Source organism: Leptonotus elevatus, chromosome 5 (genome assembly GCF_054856555.1).
Source record: "Leptonotus elevatus isolate MCC_2025b chromosome 5, RoL_Lele_1.0, whole genome shotgun sequence".
NCBI lineage: Eukaryota > Metazoa > Chordata > Actinopteri > Syngnathiformes > Syngnathidae > Leptonotus > Leptonotus elevatus.
The window spans coordinates 24,900,575-24,924,864 of record NC_141243.1 but is presented as its reverse complement, the minus strand read 5'-3'; the positions used below and the strand labels follow the sequence as shown (position 1 = coordinate 24,924,864).

General features: G+C 37.0%; 1 protein-coding gene across 3 annotated transcripts in view; it reads left to right on the top strand.

Annotated features, from left to right (window-relative positions):
- Window positions 1-5,479: 5,479 nt before the first annotated feature.
- Window positions 5,480-24,290, top strand: part of nsmfb (NMDA receptor synaptonuclear signaling and neuronal migration factor b) — a 48,357-nt gene continuing 29,546 nt past the window's right edge. The window contains exons 1-5 of one of the 3 annotated variants that reach the window (XM_086077149.1): window positions 5,480-5,774; window positions 15,936-15,997; window positions 16,819-17,547; window positions 18,513-18,585; window positions 19,053-19,058. In XM_086077149.1, coding sequence (XP_085933275.1) covers window positions 5,665-5,774; window positions 15,936-15,997; window positions 16,819-17,547; window positions 18,513-18,585; window positions 19,053-19,058 — 980 coding nt within the window. In that variant the 5' untranslated portion in view covers window positions 5,480-5,664. Of the gene's footprint in view, window positions 5,775-7,732; window positions 7,755-15,935; window positions 15,998-16,818; window positions 17,548-18,512; window positions 18,586-19,052; window positions 19,059-24,290 lie in introns of those variants that run through there. The other 2 variants (XM_086077147.1, XM_086077148.1) reach the window with 2 other exon arrangements.

The following is a 24,290-nucleotide window of genomic DNA, read 5'->3' as shown; positions in this document are numbered from 1 at the left end:
ATAACATATTTTCTGACTGTATTTTTGTATTTTTTATGTCAGTCCATATTTGGTTATTTGGGTTTATTGCGTACTCATCCGTCAGTTGTTTAATTTTATCTTCCAAGTATTTTTTTTATTTTTGATCCTGTTTCTTTTTATAAGATGAAAATGATATAATTTTACCTCTAATTACCACTTTCCCAGCTTCCCAGAGAAGAGATGGAGATAAATCTGGAGAGTCATTTATTTCCAAAAAGTCTGCCCACTCTCTTCTTATAATTTTGTCAAACTCTGTGTCATTTAGCAGTGAGATGTTAAAACACCATGTCGGGGGTGGTTTAAAGGTATAATCAACTTGTAGGGTAAGGGAAATTGGTGCATGGTCGCTAATAATAATAGGATGTATTTTTGTACCAATTTTATCAGCAATAGAATTATTTGAAAGAAAAAAAACAATTCTTGAAAAAGACCGGTGCACAGCGGAAAAGAAGGTAAATTCCTTCCTAGTTGGGTTTTTAAGTCTCCAGCTGTCGACGAGGCCGAAATCATTCATATATTCCCCTATTACTTTAGTAGATTGTAATCGCTGTACACATGTTGTATTATTAGAATGATCTATTAATGGATTTAAGAGTCTCCTCCAATAATAATAGTTAAAGAGATAGAGAGAAAAATTCATGGAGAAAGGCCGGATCATCATTATTATGGGCATATAAATTACCAAATGTATATGTTTTATTAAATATAGTCACCTGAATAATAATGTATCGGCCCTCTGGGTCTGTTACTGTATTATTTAGAGTAAAGAATAAATTCTTATGTATGAGTATACAGACTCCTCTTTGGCTACTGTTATAAGGGGCAGAGTACACTTGACTAAAATTCTTATCAATAAGTAATTTTTCTTCAGATTTTTGTAGGTGGGTTTCTTGAAGGAGACAAATATCTTGCTTTTAATTTTAAGAGATGGTCTAAAATTTGTATTATTTTTGCCTGTGAGCGAGCGCCACAAACATTACAGGAAACCAGAACTAATTTATGCATACAAACAATATAGACTTATTCCTGTGTATATATCTGTATAGGCTATTTGTTAATATTGGCATGTTATAGGATACAATCAAAGTAGTTAGGTGGTTTATGTAATTTGTGTAAAATAAGAGATAACGTGTAAGTGAATATAACACAGTGATAAAACGGGGAGGGAGGTGAAAGTGAAGGAAATTAGCGGGGGATTAAACAGGTAACAATACACCAGTAACTGGTAACCTAAGCGAGATTTTTTTGTTTAAATATATTTTAGATATGGTTATGGATTAATATTATATTTGTAATATAGCCTAAACATAATGAGTATTCATATTTTTGGTTTTATAACCACATATACAGTATATGTATACATCTAATAATCAAATAAAGTTTAGTTCCACCAATGCCAATTAGAACAGCCAGGGAGTGGAGTTGGGGTTCCGGAATAGTTGGCCATCGATGTATAGCTTAACAACGACTATCGTAGTCCGTTTACCCTCCTGCCTATTTTGTCTCATTATAGGAAACAGTACCTTTCGCCGCTCAATAATCTCTCTCGGGAATTGGTCATTCATCCCGAAAGAGGTCCCTTTAAACTCCCGTCCTTTACTTTTAACAAATTATTTCTGTTTAAAATGCTCAAACTTAGCGACAAGACAAGATTATCCTGTTACAGAGTCCTTTGGTTATGTGTCAACGCTACAATTTATGATGTTGGCTGACAGGTTGGATTCACTAAACTTTAGGTCTTGGAATGTTAAGGGTCTTAACCATCCAATTAAGCGTAAAAAAATCTTGACATTTATTAAATCCCAAAAAGTAGATATAGCCCTTATTCAGGAAACGCATCTGGAAATTGAGGAATCAAAAAAAATTTTGCAGCGATTGGGTGGGCCATGCCTTTGCATCATGAGGAAATAGCCAAAGCAGAGTAGTGTCAACTTTAATTCAAAAAACCTTTCAATTAAAATGTATTAAGGCATTCTCGGATGATACTGGAAGTATTTTGCTTCTACTTGCAGAGATACAGGGCCGTAAATTTATAATAGCCAATGTTTATGTTCGTCCTTCTTTGGACAATTGGAACACTAGGTCAGTGAGACGGGTAATTACCCGATATTGATGGGTGGGGATTTTAATCAAGTTATGGACAGTTTTCTTGACCGCAGTATGCCACCATAGCGTCCCCCCCAGGGCAATTCCCTTATTACAGGTTATGTCTAATGCCTTAGGCCTGGTGGACATATGGCGTCTACTTAACTCGACAAATAGAGACTATACCTTTTATTCCCCTCCCCAAAATGTCTTGCCCAGGATTGTTTATTTTTTTGTCTCAAAATGCTCTGCCTCTTTAGTAAACACCTGCCGCAAAGGCAGCATCCTCCTTTCTGATCATGACCCAGTCTTTATGCAAATGACTCCACCCTATAGCCGTCCCCAGTCTCCTGGGTGGAGGTTGAACTCAAGCCTCCTTTCTGACTCTAATTTTGTCTCCATTTTTAAATCAAAGATCAACATTTACATAGAGACTAATTGGGCTCCAGCTTCTTCAGTAGGGATTACATGGGAGGCATTTAAAGCATTCTTTAGAGGTTATATCATACAATATTCATCAATTAGGAAGATGGCTAGCAAGGCCAAACAAATTGACCTGGAGAAGAAGATCGCCTCAGCAGAAAATTTTATTTAAGCAAGTTATGACCTCAGCCAATTTGTCTACCTTGGTGAAACTTAAATATGAGCTAAATACTATTTTGATTTAAGATGCTGGGTTTTCTTTGTTTCGTCTAAGGCATAGGCTATTTGAAGAGGGAGATAAAGCACGCAAGATGCTGGCTAGATATGTTAAAATAAAGGAGGCTCAGAGTGCTATACCAGCCGTCAAAACACAAGAGGGGACTTTGGCGATTGATCCCAGTGACATTAATAATAGGTTCAAGGAATTTTACATGGCATTATATAAATCCGAAATGCAGGCGGAACCAGATGAGATAAATGGGTTCCTATCTTCGCTTTCCTTATCTTCTCTCACAAAGAAGCAAATAGATTTTCTTGATGCTCCTCTTACTCGGGAAGAGATAGCAAACGCTATTAGAGGCCTACCAACAGCTAAGGCACCTGGTCCAGACGGTTTCGGTGCAGAATTCTATGCAACCTACATAGAGGAACTTTAGCCCTTACTCTTTGAAATGTATGCTGAGGCGTTACATTTTCTCCCGCCTATGCTAACTGAGGCCCTAATCACACTTATATTAAAAGGTGATAAAGACCCTTTAGAATGTAAAAAATATAGGCCAATTAGATTGATTAATTGTGATTGTAAAATTCTCTCAAAATGATTAGCTTTAAGGTCAGATAAAGTAATGACTAGTCTCATACATCCTGATCAGGCGGGTTATATTAGATCACGCAGTGCTGTAGACAATATTAGAAGTTTCATTGATATTATGTGGATTGTCCAAAACGATACTGCTCTAGAGGACCTCAGTCCTGTCGCTGACCTCTCTCTCGATGCAGAGAAAGCATTTAACAGGGTGGAATGGCACTACCTGGTTTGGAGGCCTATGGTTTTGGCAAAAAATGTATATCCTGGATTAGACTTTTGTACAGTGGGCCTAGAGCCTCTGTCATGACTAACAGAGTCATATCACAACCCTGCAAGCTCTCTAGAGGAACACGTCAGGGTTGCCCCCTGAGCCCCCTGCTTATTGCTTTAGTGCTGAAACCACTCACAGTGTGTATTCCCAAAGAAATTGACTTTCCTGGCGTCCATAGTCATGGAAGCATCCATAAGATATTACTGTATGCGGATGATGCCCTGTTGTTGGTTAAGTGAGGATCATGTTTAAGAAATGGTTCTACAATTAATCATTTGTGTGTTAATGTTGCAGGTATGGTGTCGCTGGAGAACAATCCAGAGAGACAAGTCTTTATTTCACAGCTGTGGTGACAAACACAATATGACACTTTTGTCTTTTGCTCTATTCTTTTTCACTTTTTCTGCTTCTTGCAGTTGTTAAAATGTAATTTTGATGAAATGGGTCATTATGTGATCTAGTGGTACTTTTCTTACCCAGTGCATGTGCAAGGATGAATGCTAATTAAGTTTGCATATAATCAGCATGCAAAGTTTGAGGTCGGACAGGTGGATAAATTATATGGTGTGGTTTATTTACACTGTACCTTAATGTCTATAAATCTTCCCCTTCCCACAAACATGCACACACATGCACACATTCACACAGTAGGCCTACAAGCACACTGAATCATTATTTTCTGTTTGGTTGTTGACAGCTCCACAATGATTATATTTACTTTTACTAGGGCCATCAGCATGAATATGATGTAGCTGCCATACCTTTTGGATCAAATATTAAATTAAAACTGAAGGAAATTTACTGTAAACATTTACATCATGGAATTCATACTCAGAATCATTTTTTTTATTTGTTAAATATGTTAAAAACATAATTTGTGCACTTTAGTTGGAACCACTCTAGACAAGCTACTTTTACAAAATACACATATAAACGCACAATATTCATTGAGTCCTAAATCGACCAGCATTGCTGTAATACTGATCCATAAACAAATACAAAATGAGCAAATGATGCAGAGAGTCTTGAAGGAAAACAAAGTGTACATTTGTGTGGTGAGACTGATAACAGCTGATGAATACTGTACAGTAGTAATGTCACTATGTGCAGTAGTAATGTCACTATGTCCAAATGATCCAAATTTCACAATGAAATGAGGAACCAACTGTTTAATATAGGTTAACAGCACCACTAGCATAGAGAAATAAGCTATTGGAATGCTGGTTTTAGTGTACATTGTTTTATAGAGACTACTAGAGAAAAGGACCCGGGAAAGGTTTGAATTCAGGTTAAACATTGCTATAATTGAAACTGAAAGGAAGTCAATGTCCTTGTTAAAGGCACAACTTTATTTACATAGCACATTACTCTTTTTGAATGTTGTCACGCGGCACAAGACGGCAAGCTCATTTGTTGTTGTACTTACTGTTTTTGATTTGATTGTAAGTCAATCTAAGTTTTTTTAAACGCAAATATCTCCTGAATTATGACGTTACACCTGTTGTTAGTATAGGTTAGTCTTAGATTTAATAGATTAACCACTATGACTGACTTACCAGCGTACTAGTTTTTAGAATGTTTTCAATTACAGTACAGCATGAGCATTTTAAATTATGTATGTATTTATTTCTTTATTTAGCAGTGTGAGCCAAAATTTGATAATGGCATTTCAATTAATTTCAAAAGGTAATATTGATTTGAGTTACAAGCTTGGTTGAGGAACTAATTCGATTCGTAAATCAAGGTAGATTGTATTTACATCCTCTTGAGTTTCCGCCCACGCCGAACTGGTGCATGTGCGCACGAGATGGGCGGCTTCCTCTTCCATATATGGTCGTCGCTTCCTTTCCGGACTCCTGGCTGCATGAGTGCGGAGCTGAGCATCACGTCCTTCGCACGCGGCTCGGCTCCCAGTTCGCGGCACAGCAGCTGCTACTATACTTATTATTGGGTCAAATATGAAAACTTAAAATTGTGTCTTTTCAATTTTCATTTCTTTCTTTCCTTCTTTCTTTTTTTAAAATCTGGTTTATTTTTTTCGTCGATCATTTGTGGAATGGTCCGCGCTTTCTCCCCGGGTCGTGTCCACTTCAGCATGGGAACTGCGGCGTCCAAAAAGAAGAATCTGAGGAGTGACGCGATGTCATCCGTGGCCGCAAAAGTTCGGTGAGTAGCTACAATCTTGGGTCCATCGGCTGTGAAAGAAAAAAAACCTCTGTACAATATGTCAACTGCAGCAGAACATTCTGAGTGACTGTGAGATGATGCTTGGAATAACACGTAGCGTGCTGGTGACTTGAGAAATAGTGGACGGGGTTTTCACTATTTTTTCTTCTTCATTTTTTATTTTTGCCTTTATTTGTCCACAGTACAAAACCCTTTCTTAAATGTATATGCATGGAAGATTAATGTTGTCGGGAGTAACGGAGAATTTGGACTTACTGGACTGTTCGATTTTATTTCATCAATTAAACATTGAAAGCGATTAGACTTAAAAAAAAAACAAAAAAAAAAAACACTATAACAACTTGAAAGAGCAAGAAGAAAATAACCATTGAGTGTTAGCTGACAAGTATGAAATAATATTTACGTTTTAAACCAGATTCAGACCAACAGAGGCAGTCACATTTGTTGATGAGATCCATAAGTAATCCTTTTACTTCTACTACAGCTGTATTTTTTTAAATAAATTAGTATATTGTGCAGTACACCGAAGAAGCTATCCAGAAAAAATAAAATAATCCAAGTCACCTAAAAAATACAGACATATGGACCGAAAATACTTCCCTTTACAAACACAACTTATTATAGGTTGTTTCTATGCGATGTAAATTGTAACATGCAAGAATTTGGATCTGTTTTTGTTTACTGACAATACAATGACCTCCAGTTGGTCTCAGTGGACTTGCACTAATTGTAATATCATTTCACTTTGAATTGATGTGGACTGCAACAAAAGGTAATGGTGTCAGATCAGCGTGCTGGTTTCAAAGCTATCTCTAATGCTGTTTGATTTGTGAACTCACAACCGGCCTCGAGAAGCATCTGCTCTGTCATCTGTGCTGTTTGTATTCATTTGAATTCAGTTCATTTTCAGTTCTCCCAACAGCTTGCAAACAAAAGAAATAACAATATTTATTTACTGTCGCTATCTACTGTTTGATTTTCAATACTTAGCAATTAAAAGCATGCATCACACAGAATCACATATATGTGGACTTCCATTAAAGATAATGCAGTTTTTCCTGCTCCATCCGTTACAAATGATTAGAACGTGTAATGGCAACTAAACAATATTGAGAAGAGCTTCTCATTTACAATGCCGACCTGGAGGCAATTTCAGCTTTAAGATATTCCAATAGCAGACAATCAGAGCCGGGATTTGAACAGCTGACCCTTTGATCATTGTTGACCCGCTCTCATCACACAACCTTCAGAATTTTGACCTGCATAAAATGGAATCCCTGCTAATCTGCTATTTTTATTTATTTATTTATTTAAGAACAGAGTTGATAGGTCCTCTGGACCCAGTAGCACACATTGTATTTATCTTAAGTTTTTAATACTGGGAATTCTTTAAAAAAAAATAAAAATTGAATGGCAGAACAGTTAAAAGTTTTCAAACCGAGCTTGTTTGCTCAAGTTATTTAGGGCATTTTCCATGACAGCAAAAATAAATTAGATAGGTATTTATAAACCTTGGGTTATTTTAGGTCCTGGCAAAATATAAAAGCACAAGGTATCAGGTGTAGTGAAAAGGAACATTGTTGTCGTTACCTAGCTTAACTTGAAAAAAATATATATTATTATTATTTGCAATACGGTGAATGAGCGGTTAGCACATCTGTCTCAAAGTAAGGTCGCAAGTTCAAATATGTGCTTCAGACTTCCGATGTGCACTGTGCAGTTTGCATGTTCTCTCCTACACATTTCCATAATGTGTTTGGTAGGTTAAGTTAAGACTCTAAATTGTCTCTATGCATGAATGTGAGTGTGACTCGTTTGTGTGTCTGTGTGTGCTCTATGATTCTGTGGTGACCAGTTCTGGGTGTACCTCGCTTCTCTCCCAAAGTCAGCTGGGTTTGGCTCAATGACACCCATGACCTTAGTGAGGATAAGCGTTACAGGGGATGGATGGATTCGAGGGTAAGTGGTTAAGAATAAGGGCTGGGTGACATGGCCCAAAATTCGTATCACGGTATAAATTGCATCCCTTCATGGTAACAGTATACATCACAATATAAAATTAAGGTAAAATATACATATTTTAAATTAATGACCATTTCATTAATAATTCATTTCTGGATTACGTGCATAGTCCATTAGAGAAACTAAATTGATAAAATAGATAATGATGAAACAAATATTAATTAGGATAAAAAAAATTATGCAAAGTTAAAATCAGAATTAAAAGTTAGAACTCATGTTGCAAAATAGTGCAAACAAAAATGAATACAGCTGATATTTTGAATGAAAACACCATACAATAGGCTTTCAGTTTAGTTTTCCATAATTCATTATAATATGTATGTCTATTGATTAATTAGTCTTTACCAATTCTGTTTTCAACCATAGTAGTAAATAAAGCAAATCTATTCAATTATATTAATCAGATATCAAACGTTAAAATTAACACTTGGCACTCAAATAACAAATGACATTGATGCTAAATTGGATTGGATATTGAATTGCTATTTTTATTTATGTGTCTTTTAGTTTGCAGTATCCAATATTGCCGCTGAAACAATAAAAAATTATCTTATGTGTGACTAATAATAAAGGTTCTTCTATTCAATATATTGATTATATTACTGTTATACTACTCTCAGCTGACGTGTGCATTGACGGTCCGTCTTCATTTCCGGTTTCAAGTGGCTGTGTACCGTTCCGTAGGGCTGGACAATTATGGGAAAAATAATAATCACAATTATTTTGATTTTGATTGAAATCACAATTAATAAAGCAATTCATTGATTTTAAAACAAAATAATTTTTTTCAACTACTAAAACTCAACTTCTCAAAACTCTGATCATAAAACGATTTATTCTTGAACACTATTCTTTTTGTCAAGTATAACATAACTCTATAAACATATGAAATTCAAGCCTCATGCATTTTCATTCTTTATTTTCAAATTTAAGCATTACATTACCTTCTTTATCACATTTGTTTTTATCTTATGTTATTTTCACAAATCTGGGGACTTAGTGGGCTAACCTGGGACCTCAGGTATTGTATTATGTGTATTGTGCTATGTCATGTGGAAATGTGTATTGGTATGACAAAAATGGATATATTTTTAGCCTTGAATTTTGAGGAAAAGAAAATTCTGTGAATCTTTAAATTTAAAAATAAAAAAGTTAAAATAATAAAGTAAAATAAAAAAATACTGTAGACTAAAACAGTAACTGCAAAACAAATACTTGTTGTTCCTGCGCATTTTGGCCTCTTAGGGGCAGTGTGGTGCTGTGCATCCATGGTGTACACGCTTACAATGAGAACAGAAGAAAGTTGAGATTGACTGGAGTGTCATTAAACATCTTAAAGGACGCTTAGGGATGGCAAAATCATACTGATTCGCTCGACAAGCTACATGGTGCATTCAGGGTCCTTTCACAACGTAGGGTTTTTGTAAACGTGCCACAGAGTTCTGCACATTAATAATTTTTTTCCGATCATTACGTTTTAATGATCAAGAGAAGCCAATTTTGAAATTGCGATAAAGTTTCGGTTAATCGTCGAGCCCTATCGTTAACTCCAGTTACTGATTAAGTTGCGGATATTTTGCTGTTCAAAGTTGCTTACTCTTTGGCGCAATGGAGTTCCAGCCAGACCAATGTGACAAGTGGACAAACAAACACTTACTGTGCTGATTTGCTATTGCATTTCGATAGTTTAGGATTAGCACGGCTTCGCCAGTATTGTTTTTACTACTTGGTGGTAATGATACAGAAGTGAAGCTTTTTGCTCCCACTGAGGCGTTGATTAGTGACTAATGTAGACACCTGATGCATTGCGAACTTTTGCCTCTGCATCATGTTTAGCGATGTTAGCTTTGCGGCCGCATCTCATGTTAGCAGAGGCTCTGCAGAATAGTGTACAACAAGCATTCCCCAAAACAAACGGCGAAGGGATGCGGACATTAAGACTTAAACATACTTTATTCATGAAGGTTTTTTTTTCACTTTCTCTTGGGGCTGCCCATACATTGATGGCATTTCTGTCACACTGATCAGTGCACATGGAAAGAGATACAAAGACATCAATGTTGACATGCATTACCGCGGTTGGACGGTATTGTCCAAATCTCTACCTTCAAATTACATACCTTATTCTGAATATAGCATCTCTACATCGCACCCCTGTTAAGAATGCTCACATATGTTGTGGTGTCCTCTCCATATTTGCAGTTCTTGTACCCTTTAAGCAAGGCAGTCAACAATCTCAATTCTCCCTTTGTGTTTTTTCTAAAGGCGTCTAAAGAATAACACATAATTTTTTGTTACTTACAGTGTATGCATAGTTTCACAAAACTTAGCAAATGCACGTGTAAAAGTTTAATTTAGAAGTGCTTTTCAATACAAATATTTTCTTCTTTGTGACTTTATTACTGCATTAGCATAAAATTACAGTATGATTACAGACATTTTGACAGTTTCAAATTTACGTAAAAGTTTGAATTATATTGCCATTGTTGGAATACATTGCAATTGTTAATCGAGGACCTTCTTTACTTCCAAGTGGGGTCAAATACTCACTATGAAATAATGTCCATGAAAGGATAAAGCTTATGAAAATGTATCGGAAAACTGAATGATTTGCATGACATCGTATTCTTTGCATAAAGTTTCATTGTAATGCTAATAAGTGGATATAAAGTCTCGATACTGGCCCTCTACACTGAAAGGATTATGTGAACACTGAAAGGATTATGTGAAGAATGGAGTTGAAGGTTAAAAAGGTTAATGTGTGTATTACTTATGGATTTTTGTCTGGGTAATTATGCAAGTGATGTCCAAGACTGAAATTTGAACTTGTTGAAACAATAGTTTTATTTAAATTAGCGCTGTTGACAAGACATCTTGTCTAGTATTTAAAAAAAGATGTGATTAACAAGAAAGAAAAGAAAAATGTGTTTGTGTCTGCAGTGTCCTGAACAAAAAAAAGAAAGAAGAAAAATATAATTAATATGGATTAAGGAGAAGGAATAATGTATAATGGAGACTAGTGATTACTTATTAGTTTTGAGATATTGTAGAAAGTAGAACATATTATACATGATGCATTAAACACAGTAAATGGTTTGTGATTTGTTTCAATTTGGCAATGTTCTTCTGCCAAATCTCCTCCATGTGTCTTATTTGAAACTTTGGGCCACCTGCATGAGTGACTGTTCAACCTCATATCTATGGATGATATAGTTTGCATGTAATTTTTCCTCCAGCATCTATTGATGCAACCACTTACAGTATTTTGGCAGAAGGGAGTAATTACCCAAATGTAGTGCATTTGTCGTCACTGATTTGTAGCGGAAGGAGAACCTCTTAGGTTGATTTAAACTATGAGGTTCAAGTGACACCTATGCTTTTTTGCTTTTTTTTTGCCAAATTGGGTCATGCCAGTATAAATAAAAGAGCATCTCTGATAAGAACAGTTAATGTGACCTTGACATCAATAAAATATATTGATCAAGAAACCCACATGTAAACCATGAAAGAAATAAAATTATTGCCAATGGAAAGCTGAGGTATGTGTGTACAAATAATATCTGATATAGGATACTTGAAAAGACAGTGGAAAATGTTGTGGCTTAAAAACACCCAATACAGTACTGTACAAACTTTGGTTTTGTACTTTTTTGTGGCCTAAATACGTCCAGTGCAGTACTAAATTTTTGTAAATAAATATAAAAAGCTTGAAACTGTTTGACAAGTTTACTGTACTACAGTATGTAAACTTTTAGTATATGTTTTCAAATACTTACAAGTACACTTAACATTTACTTGGTGAAGTATATTTCCAAAAAGTACAAGAAAAGTAAACTGGAGTTATACTCTCCTAATTTTGAGTATACTTCAAGCATACTTAAATATACTTTCTTTCTTTCTTTCTTTCTTTCTTTCTTTCTTTCTTTCTTTCTTTCTTTCTTTCTTTCTTTCTTTCTTTCTTTCTTTCTTCTTCTTCCCTCCACCAGCTCGTACGTAGTCTGCTGCCTTCAGCCAACTATAGACCAGCCTGTGTGCAGTGTCCCCTCCCCCTTTCCTTAACATTGCAAGTTACAGACCAAACCAGTAACTGAATTACCTGTATATATTTGTGCATTTTCTGCACTGTCAATTTGAAATAATTTCCTAATTTTATATAATAAAGGGATGGAAATTTGGATATCATTTTTATAACTCTGATTCATCAATCGAATAAAATAATTGAGAGATAAATCAATTAATAATTGTTAGTGAGAAGCTATAAAATTGAAAAATGTGTAGCCATGTAATCAGTATCGGAGTCTGTATTGGCCAATCCCACTCATGGGTGATCGATATTGGAACCAGGAGCATAAAAGCCTTTATGGAAAACCCCACAAATTAATTATTTGATATCTACACATTATATAATACCAACTCAGAATTCTTTGGCTGAATTGAAAGCAAACAATGTTTTCTTTTGTACGTGTGTATGTTTACAGCATATAGTCCTGCACTGTTCTTGTTTCAGGGCTCTTTACAGCTCCTTCTGCATCCATATACATTATCATAGCATGAAAGCATACCCCCCCCCCCCCACACCACCACCACCACAAAAGCACCTTCTGTACACATATGTATATGTATAACTATTCAGCATATATATTTCCTTGTCCTTCTCCTCCACTATTATGTGGAGGAGTCATCATATATACATCATTTGAGCATCTCACATGCACATAACATCATCCACTTTCTGGATCATTGTCTTCCTCTATAGCCTCTCTACCTGTATAATACAAATTATTTGCTTATTTTTCCCATCATCATCCCACTTCCCACTTTGTACTTACTTTCTATTTTGGTCTTAAAGACGCTTGTCACCATATTTCTTGTGCTCCCTCCTCCCCCTCCTTCATGTCACATGGCTGAAAACATGCAGTAGGGAAAAAAATCCTAAAGCACATGGCAGAGCTGCTGATAGTGCAGTTGCACTCAGATGTAGCTCAATGAGGCGCAGTCGGACAGTTTCATCACACAACTATGTCTACAGTATTGTGTTTCCTAGTTTTTGTGTGCCACTCACCAAGGGCTGAAAAGGAAGAGAAACTCACAGCCATGTAATTCAGTCGTACAGGCTGGGTGGTGACAGTAAGCTTTTGGTTCAAACAGAGTTCAGTACTCTGTTTTTCACCAGATTTACTGGCCCACTATGCAAAAAGACACAAGGAATTTGTCTTCACAGTCATAACCCGTCCAAGAAACACAAAAAAATAACAATGGCTAACAGAGGGGGACCGAACGGGAAGCCTGCCGGTTCACTAAATTAGCGCCCCAGGTTTATTAGATGAAAAGCAAGAAAACATGAGGAAGGAGCTAATTACCTAATTTATGGAATACAATAGTTGTGATAAAACGGCAGTAATTAGTCAGAGATGAATTATTATTGAATCATTCATTTAGAGCTAACCACTGTGTTCTTCTACTATAGCATTTTGTATATTTTTTTGTATTTGCCATGCTAGTTCACTTCCAACATGTGAAATTGTCTGGCAGTAGTAACATTGTATTCTTGACAAGAAAACCCATAAAGTCCAGTACACTACATGTTGACTGAATTTCTTTGTCCTCCCTGAACTGGGCTGTGAGCATGTTGACATCACTCTCTTCCGAGTGTAGCATATGGATTTTTTATAAGAAGTGCTCTGAGTCATGCAGATAGATTAGGGATGATTGCATTTTCTTCCTCGTGTCCTACCTCCTTTTCCCCTCGATTCATCCAAGCAGGGAGGGGAGTCTTCACAGAAAATGCCTCCACTGCACGTGCAGCCTCATATTTAATTACTTAGAGTGTCATAGCGAGAAGGCATATATGCTACAGCATCAACACAGGTATTCCATTTGACTGAAGCCCCAGGAGATTTGTGTGCTTGTAGACAGCCTGCTGTACAATGTATGTGTGACCTATTTATTTTTATGTGTGCTGCGCAAAGCAACTGAATTGGAATATTGGAATATTAGATCTGTGTCAGATTAATCACACAATTTTGTATAGATATGTGTGTGGCCTAACATTTACTGTCAGTAGTGTATGTAGGTCAACTGGACAATGTGGATTCAACAGATATATGGTTAAATAAAAGGCAAGCTTCTGTATCGCGGTGTATCTTGGAGACATGTTTCATTATACATGCAGACTTTCTCCGACTCACACATCGAGCAGCTTTATATCTAATGCAGGTCAAAAGTCAAGCCTTGTTCTTTAGAAATGTGGCATATGTTAAATGCTTTACTACACTGTTACCATCTTATGGTACCAAGTTAAGTTTATACTCGTAGTTCACTGTGGCTTCACTAAAATACAGGTACCTGAGCCTGTTTTGGAGCTAGACAATGCGAAGTGGGGTAGTGCACAACTCGAAGCATCCTAATTACTATGCAGATTACAAAGCCATTATAGCCATAAAGTGAATTTACCCATAAGGGGGATGAACCATGCATAGCAGTGTGGTATACCGCATTATCAATCGTCCCCATCTCACTAACCTATTCATCACGTTATGGGGGACACCCGGTCACAGATCTGTTTCCACAGTCCACATAATGGGGAGCCCATGCTAAAATCTGTTAATCTAGCAAAGGTTCTTAACATAACCATGAAGTTTGGGCTCTGAGGTTGTGGGTTTGGTAACAGGCCATTGTGACCATGTCGAAGTATCCTTGAGCAAGATATCGAACGAACCCTCAGTTGCTCCTGATGCTGCTTCATCAGTAGGTGAATGAGTAGTCAAAATCTAAAGCGCATTGAGGGTCTTGTAAGATGGAAAAGCGCTAGATAAATGAAGTTCCACTGTCAAGGGGTTTTAACCCCTACGGATCCATAGATGATTGCAGTGGACATTACATATTTGCATGCCTAAACCAATAAAACACATCATTTGGATGATGTCAACACTTCTGGTTCATGATTGGATCCTAGCTAACTAATCACAATCGCAAGTTGATTTGCATGATGTTCATGTTACATATAACACATAAGCTTGGTAAGTTTACAACACGTTACAGGCATACTATTATGGCTTCCACTATAACAAATAACATGAGATAACCCCCCCACTCAAAAAAAAAATCCAATGTTGTTTTTCTTGTGTGGGAAAAGAGTCAAAATCAGTCAAAAATAATAATTAAAAAAATTGCCCAGCCAAAAAAATGCCGGTAGGAAGTGGTTAAATACTGTACCTTTTTATGGGGTACATCTTGTGGGTGACTTGTGCAAGGTTGTGGGTTAAAGCACCCTTTTCAGAGCCATGAAAGAACCACATTCAGTCACTGTAAATATACAGGGCTGATTCCCAGGCTTTGAATTCTGACCCAATCACAGATACTGTAAATAAAATAAGCCATTATTCATATTGATTGGAGAGGCACCATGCACAAACTTTACACAGAGGATGTAGTTATACTTTTGGCAACTGAGGTGGCAGTTGCGAGTAAAAAAGTAAGTCCACAATGCTCCTTTAAGCCACCACGTTTCGTTGACTTGCTCTGAGCTTCATCTACAGATTGAATGGCACTTTTCTTGGTTGCCCTTGTAATGCTCAGTTGGCCAAGGACTTTGATGAGAGAGAGCATCCTGCAAAGCCTCTTCAGCCAACTTCTATGGGCTCGTAGAAATACCTCCAGCCCTTGCCCCTGCACTCGTCCACCAGTTCCTGATTGCCATGTTTCATTTAATTTGCTTCCTCAATCCATTCAACACAACTTCTTACTTAGGGTTAGGATTTACACATTAAGCATGGAAGAATGTTATATTAATGGAACATTAAGCCTTAATATTTGATTTCAGTGCTGTTCAAACATGAAACAGACTGCAACCTGAATTTTCAGATAAATAAGTACATTTTCATACAAATCTTACAGTGTAAATGTACAAGTTTACTGATGAGTATTTTCTAAATTTCAGTTTTTTAAAAAATCGCAATAATCAATTTATAGATTCGTATCGAGATTAATCGGTATCGAATCGTGACCTATGAATCGTGATACGAATCGAATCGCCAGGTACTAGGCAATTCACACCCCTAAAACCTATGGTTATTTGTGCAGTTGATTTTATCTGCTTTACTTATTGTGTCTCCACAGGGCAGCCAGAGCGTTTGGAGAATGCTCATCAAATACAAATTCAGAGAACCGCAACAGAGCAGGTAGGTGAGATCATTAGACCATGTTGTTTCAGCTGATACGAATTAAATTATTTTATTTTCTCACTTTGGGCACTCTGTTGTTCGATAAAATGTGGTCAATCATGTAACTTCAAATGAATGGAATGTTAAGAACTCCTGTTTGCAGATTATTAGTAAGTATGTGGGCATCATTTGTTATTCAATCCATCAGGGTTTCAGGGTCCAGGGTTTCATTTAGAACTAGTTTTCTCAAAATCAAAAATGATTCTTGATGTGACTAAAATTAGCAACTTTCACACTGTAAAGGCTGCTTATATTTCAGTGAACTATTACTTCCCTTCTGTGTTATGTGGGCTAAACTCTGGCTACCTTTCAATACATTCATTTATAAGGTGTATGACAAGGATCCTTTTTTACACATCAAGATCCATAAAACCATGGTCAGATGAGTTTTGTTGTGGATGAACTCAAGTGGCTTGCAAAGAGCCCTTGCCTCTACCCCAATAAACACATTTAAGATAAAGTACAACAGAGGTTGTGAGTGAGGACGTCTCATCCAACATCAGTTCCCTCAGACCTCAGAAATGTTATTCTGGATGAATGGACAACATTTCCTAAATCTTGAACAAGGAAGGATGAAATCTGTTATATGGAATGGCAAAAGGATTGATCAACTGCATAGTCCAGTTATCCATTTTTACTCAGAACATTGGAATGCTAGAATTCAGGTGTAATTTACCATAAAAAATCTCACTTTTAATATTATAGTCCTTAGCCATTATGTTTAAGTTGATATCTTTAATGACATTCACTGTTTTTCCTATTCTCTATTTTATCTTTAGATCATCTATTGTCTGACACCTTCCCTGACCATAGCTGCGAGTCTCCAGACATCAGTCACTTGCACAACAACAATCTGCCACCACAAAGCCACTCTTTGCCCATAGCCAAATCAAGCAAGGCTGGGCAATCCAATCATAGTGACCAAATACAAACACAACCACAGGCTAACCCACTCAAAGCTCAGGCACCTTCTAAACATAGACTCTCTTCTGAGCGGAGCCTCTCCACAGAGAACCCACCAAGTGTCAAAGACTCAGAGGGGAGTGTGACAGTGAAGCCAGCTAGAGTATATACGATCACAAAAGAGGTAGGGATGACTTTGGGCCACGGTAGTGAGGAAAGCCTGGAATTGGAGGTGATTAAGGGCTGCAAGGATGACTCACTTTCCCAAGCGCAATACTTCAGCTCGTCTTGCACCGACCAGCGATCATCTGCACGTGGCAGCCATTACCGTAGTAGCCATCACCGCAGTAACCACCAGAATCGAGGAGGTCCTTTGTCATCATCTCAGTCACTGCAGAGTTCTGACAGTGCCAGTAACATCCGAAACTGGGGCTCGAGGAAAGGTTCGAGAGATGACAGCACAACAGACTGTGTTGCCTGCATTCGTGCTCCATGTCAAAAGCAGCGCTCCTTGGACCTAGATACCTCACCACGGAATAGGAGGAAGCACCTTAAGAAACTGGAGAGGGTCTACAGTGAGGATAGAACATCTACTGATGACAGGGGTAATGCATGTTCGAAGTAATAATGGGTCAAATAATTAGAGTCATCCATCCTTCCATTTTTTTTCATACAGGGAGTCCTCAAGTTACAACGTCTGCGACCTACGACGTTTCGACCCCCGTGCCTCGTCCGTAGCACCTTCTATTTCGTTTATTTCCCCCAGTAATCACGGCATTTTAAAGTTATTTAAAGTTGTGGTGTTATCTCCAGCAACGGGCGTCCATCGAGCAGGTCGGCTCGCCATCAGGTGCAAAACATTTCCGTGTTTAAGTTTCCATTAGCTCTGCTTTGTCATCTGTCAACAATGAATGTCCGTGCAGAAAGACGAAATATTGGTTCCAGCATCTTCCGGGTTGCGCAAATATATAAAAAAATATACTGTAAGTATTTTTGATTTAAATATGGACTTTAACGGTGAAATCCGACGTCGAAATTTGGGTTACATCGCCAGCGTAGGAACGTAACTCGTCCGTAACTCGAGGACTCCCTGTACTGCTTATTCTGTTCGGCATCACAAGGAAGCTGGTACCTATCAAAGCTGATTTAAGGCCAGGAATGCAGAAGCAGTCTGTAAAAATTTGTCGAACATGTTCCCCAAATGCTTGCGGAAATTTTAGTAGCAGTAACTTCTTACAAAGTCACGTTACTTTATTGAGATTTTGAAGGCATTTTTGTCATCCACATCATTGCAAACCAGTCCGAATCTCAGTTTAAGCTGTGTCCCGCCTCCCTCACAAAGCCAGCTGAGTCCCCCATTAAAATTACAAAATGTTTTTACAACAGTATATTACAATATAGATATCTTGCCTTGACTGGGTCCTTGGCAAAGGTACTGTAATTAGAAATGTAATTAGTATGTTAGATTGTTTACCTTAAACGTATGCAGACAACTCCTGAATTAGGAACCTCATTCACTTCAGTAAAACTTATTTGTGATTGTTGTCCATTCTATTTTTTGTGATTACAGAAGACAATTCTAATAGCTGGTTTCCCAAAGAGAATATGTTCAGCTTTCAGACAGCAACTACCACCATGCAAGCGTAAGTACAGCATAAAATCTACATTTCTTCTCCCAGAATGTGTATAATTCTCTATCAAGTTCCTGCCAGGTCTGTCAGTAATATAAAAAACAACAACAACAGATTCCAGATCATAATTCGCTCCACGTCCTCTAATGTTTGATATTCACACTCTTTTCTCTCTCTTAAGCTATTTTGGGCAATTACTTCATTAAACAATAAAATGCCACTATTAAATGTGCGGTTTTAATGTCCTGGTTTTCTTTAAATTTTGTTCTTGACATTCTGATCACAAATCATTGGCTTAATTTAGTGCTTTAGTATCCTATATGAAAGATCATGTATGCACTGCAAAGCCCTCTAAGCTGCCATGTGATGCAATTCCACTGAAGTCTATGGAGCATTTGGCTGGCCATGCTGCTAACTTATCTTTATCTTGTGTTCTCGCACCTCTTTCTCTGTGGCGGCTTTCCAAATCGTGACTGTAGAATATCGTGAGTAATTCCTTCACCCACCCACACTCATTTTTTCCTCTGTTTTCCTCACGTACACCTGTGCTATTACTGTCCCCATTAACCACGTCATTTACCAGACTGAGTATTACTAACTTGGTTATTAGAAAAAACAAAGATGCAGGTTGGAACAATAAAGCAGCAAACTAAACAAAAATTGTAATGCTGAGTGCTTATACATTACAAACCAAGAAATGACACAATGATGCTATTAGCTGACCTATATACTCAGTCCTGGTATAAAAATAATATGATGCATGAAATGTAATGGTCACAGCATGTCTTTGCTTATTTGAAGAAACATGGTCACCTTCAGTAAATCATCACTGCATCCGTTGGATATGAGAATATGTAGGATATACTGTATATATACTGGATATACACAGAACAGCCTAACCTTAACATGACCAATCTAGTGAAAAATTTCGAATGCCGTAGACATTCTTGTGTGAAAGATTAGGTTTGCTTGACAAGAACAAATATAGCGTGATGAAGAGAAATGAATGGTACTGAATCCCCAGGTAAAAGGTATTGTATTCACAGTACAAATATTAATTTGTCTTTCACTAGTGCAATGGTGGCTATTGTCAGTCAAAACCTGACTGTGGGGTATGACTTGGTATTTGACACACTATACCACTTGATTCTCATTATGTCTGACATCATGTCAGAGCCATTACGGTCCCCTTTAGGATACGATGACAATGCTCTTTGTGAAATGGTTGGGTTCAATCAAGTATTGTCAAAAACTTCAGGTCATCAATCCACAATAGTAGTAACTGGTCAACTAAACAGTTCTATGGATTAATAATGTTGCTATCTTGTTGTGTTGTTAGAGTGTGTGTGTCTGTGTGTGTGTGTGCGTGCGTGCGTGCGTGTGTGTGTGTTTCCGTACTGTAGTATTTTGCAATGACTTGTGCATATCCTTGAATAACTCTGAACACTTCACCTCTACTGAACCTAGAACGACTCACTTTGTAGTACCCTTAAACGCAAGTATATACTGTTTATTTAGTTAGTTAGTTAGTTAGTTAGTTAGTTAGTTAGTTAGTTAGTTAGTTAGTTAGTTAGTTAGTTAGTTAGTTAGTTAGTTAGTTAGTTAGTTAGAATATTTATACCCAAACCCAACTAGAGTCAAAGGCTTTAGTCTGGTCAATGTTTTGACATTTTAGGCAGTTATACTTCTCTCTTAAATGTGGCGGTGTGGCAGAGGTAATGGGTTCTATCCAATGCCATAGAGATCCTGACGTTGACGTCACACGTCCCAAAATGGCCGTTAGCGCAACCATTTTGGCAGCATAGAAAACGCGTCTGCCACCTTGAGTAAATGGCAAACGCCACACTTTAACAATGATTTGCAGCTGTATTGGACCAGCTGCCACAACGAGAGGAGGCAAAAAAGGATGGAACATGCTCCGGGCTACCAAAGGAGGAACCAATGCGTAGTGTTAAAGTAGACAATATTTTGTCTTCTACTCTTTGCGTGTTCAATTAACTGAATGGTGAGATTCTGGTGAAGAAGTCCCTTTGCAAAGCTATCATTATCAGAAGCTTCTGATCACACAAATGAAGTCACCCAAGCAGTGTTCTGTTCAAAAGTGTGTCCCTCCTTCTCCTGCACATCATTATTTATTGAAAAGTGGGTGAATACGAAAAGTCTCCTCTCCCCTCCCATTCAGAAGTTCCCAGGAATACAAATCAGATTAGACTTGAACAATAATAAATCAGCCTGTCTCTTCGACCGACTGAGACCGGTACTAGGCTATACTCCCTTTTAGATAAAGAAAAAAGAAACTTGTTGCCCTTCTCTTCTCAGGCGAAAGAGACAGATAAGAATACAATAGACAATACTATTCATTGAGCTACACAGCTATAACTAAATCCAAAATGGCTAAAATATAAATTGAAACTGAAAAACAATGTTAATAATTCAACATTCCCTCATTTGAGCTCATGAGAGCTCAACACATTAAAACATTTTTTTTTTTCTCAATGGTTGTGTGGTGGAAATAATTATCATTAAAACATCCCTTTAGCAGGAGAGGAGGTAGTTTAGCAATCATATGACATTAAAAAACAATTTGATACATTTAAAAGATTTTTAGTGGAATAAGCATAGCATATGTGAGGCTTAACATAAAATGTTGTTCATTAAAAAGTGTCGCAATGTATCGGCAGACGAATATGTGTTCTTTGAAGCCATCTCGTGATGAAGTCCTTTGTTGAATGAGAAGATGACGTTGTCAGCTTTTTGCAGAACCCCAGAATAGATTGCCTGCAAATGTGATTCTCGTGATGATTGCCCAGGAAAAGGCACTTGACTTGATCCGTTGAATGATGTCAAAACGATGTCCAAACGGCCGCTCCAGAACCGAACACTGGGTCAGCTGACGTGGCTCCCAGGTCGGAGGTGATAAGATTGATGATCATCAGTTGATGAGATAGCCGGCAGCCTTGTAGACCAGTTGTGGAATGTTGTCTCTCCTTTCCGTCATCAACCTGAGAGCGGAATATGTTTAGTCTTCTCATAAACCCACATAAATTTTATTTGGAGGAAAAACCCTGATAGTTTTTGTTAGTTGGGATTAGTAAATGTTATTTGGTTAAGATCCGTAGGTCCTGTGCTGTTGGAACAGGAAAATATCTATTTTTGTGACATTAAAATAGAGCCCAACGTTTGATTGAGTTGAATGACATTCGCTCATTCATTAATACAAGACAGAGCTTGTAAATATTTATTTTTTAAATAGGTTTTGTTCCATGACTAAATTTGTTCTAAATTTGCATAACTGTGCCTTTCACCATCCTGAAATGAATCATTTTACTAGCATATCACATATATTCATATTATATATACTCTTTTGCAAACACTGGGCTCCAAACATTACATTTTTCAATTGTTTCTGAGATAAAAGATATAATATAATATAATTACCTTCATCCGGTGAATATGCATTATTGTCCTTGCTTGCTTCAGACTTACTTTGCTCCGCTCGATTTCCTCTGGTAGATTTCTTCATATTCAAACTGTGGATTATCACTTCAAAACCTTTTCATTTTTTAAACTACTAATTCGTCTACATTGATTAATTTCTTAAACATAAACTCCCTCATTTTGACAAAGATCCACAGATTTTTTCAAACACGTCAAGATAAAGGGAGGATAAAATAGAGACCTCATAACTCAAAAGACGTCGTAAATAACACAACCCTCTAAATCAGGCTATGAGGTAAACGAAAGAGCTACAAAACACAACAATAAAAATGAGCACAAGCAGATACAATTTAAGACACTAATATATGATGACTTTGGGGCCATAAAAAATAGAGGTAACCATATTAATCTAATTCAGGATACAAATTACACAAAACTTACAAATATCTACCATTTCCTAGATTTAATCAAACTAAAAATTATCTTCAAACTGCTAATCAACTTCACCTCTTTTACATATTAGTGGGGCTCATAAAAAACACAGCACACAAAATATTTCTGGGATTCATAAATCACAGTGCTGTGAAAAAAATAATAATCTAAAATTAACCATCAAACTCGCAATTATTTATTAAATAGCATCAACTCAGTACGATAAGATGCATGGTTCAATATTATGTATATAAAACATATACTTAGATAATATATATATTAATAATATATACCACTGTGAAAACTTCTTAGTTAGTCTTTTACTTATTACTACTCATTTTATTCTATTATTTTTTCTATATTGTAGCTGCAGCTGGACGAAGTCCAGGAAAAAGTTCCTCACGGGAAAAATAAAAGTATATCGTATCATATCATATTAATAAAATTCCCATTGTACCAATTCAGAAACTGATTCTCCCAAAAATATAGGCAAAAATTTAGTAGGCTATAGATTGAAATAAATTTTCTCATTTCAAATTCACATATGTCGTTTTCAATTTCCTGAAATACCTTGCTATAGATCACAGTTCCCCATTCAACACATTAAAAATGCCTTGCATATACCGTGCAGCATTTCACTGATTGAAGGGTCGCATCCTAGTCAGACCACCAGCTTTCAAAAGTCAATGTTCAGGGCGGCGGCTGTGTCAGACAAAGTTCAGCAGGCATCAGCGATGAGAGAAGACATCTCTGTAATGAGGCTTGTACACAGTCACTGGGCATTGTGGAAGTTGAGCACCATGTTTTTTGTAGGCACAGGAGGAGAAGACTGTGCTCTGCGGCTTTTGACCTTTGATCTCTGCCACATCCATTCAGACGCTGTCTGCAATGTGGACCCGATGACACATTTTCGGTCCTTCCAGGCGCTCACCTCGACCAACGAATGCACCCGGCTGATCCAATGCACTACAATGCCAGACTGAGGAAATGGGATCATAGCAAGATAGTTCACTTCCTGCTTTCTCAAAAATGTTTCGTAAAAAACAGCCTTTTTTTTTTCTTTTCTTTTTTAAATACCCCTTCAAAATAGCTACTAGCAATACTTGCAAATACAACGTATCAGCAGCTGGGGCGCATCCCGTTCACAGTTTGTAATCAGCGAAGGCCATCAAACCATCATCTGCCTTGGAACTTAAACATCAGTTTCTGAAATGACACACTCAGAGAAAAAACAAATATTAAAAATCATTATCATTATGTCAATTTCAAAAACATTTATAACTTCTTATTCAACTATCTTACTTCTAGCCACAGCTGTACAGATGTAGGCATAATCATGTCAACTCAATACAGCTCAACACAAAATACTATTGTTCTATCATTATCCTTTATTAATTTGCCCCGAAAAGGGAAAGTTAACAAATTAACCATCTTCATCAATTATTATAGTGTAAAAGACTATCAATTCAGTCACTAAAAAAAAATAAAAAATAATAAAAAATAAAACACTAATTTAATATTCTTCTACAAAAACTCAACAATATCTTTCAAATACTATTACTTATTTTTTTATTGTTTATCATTCCTCTCTTACCTAGAAAAGAGAAAAAGTCCCATTACGAGGACACATTATGCTCTAACCCACAGCCCCCTCCTTTTCTTCTAACCTAGAAACAGGGGGGGGGGGGGGGGATCTTAACATTATACATCGCAAAACCTATTTTACCACATTCCCATTCGAAAAACAAATGCCACTATCACAACAGTCTCATCTCACACAAAAACAACACCAAACTTAGTTAAAGATATTGAAGAAAAACAAACAAAATCACCATACGCACATTTCT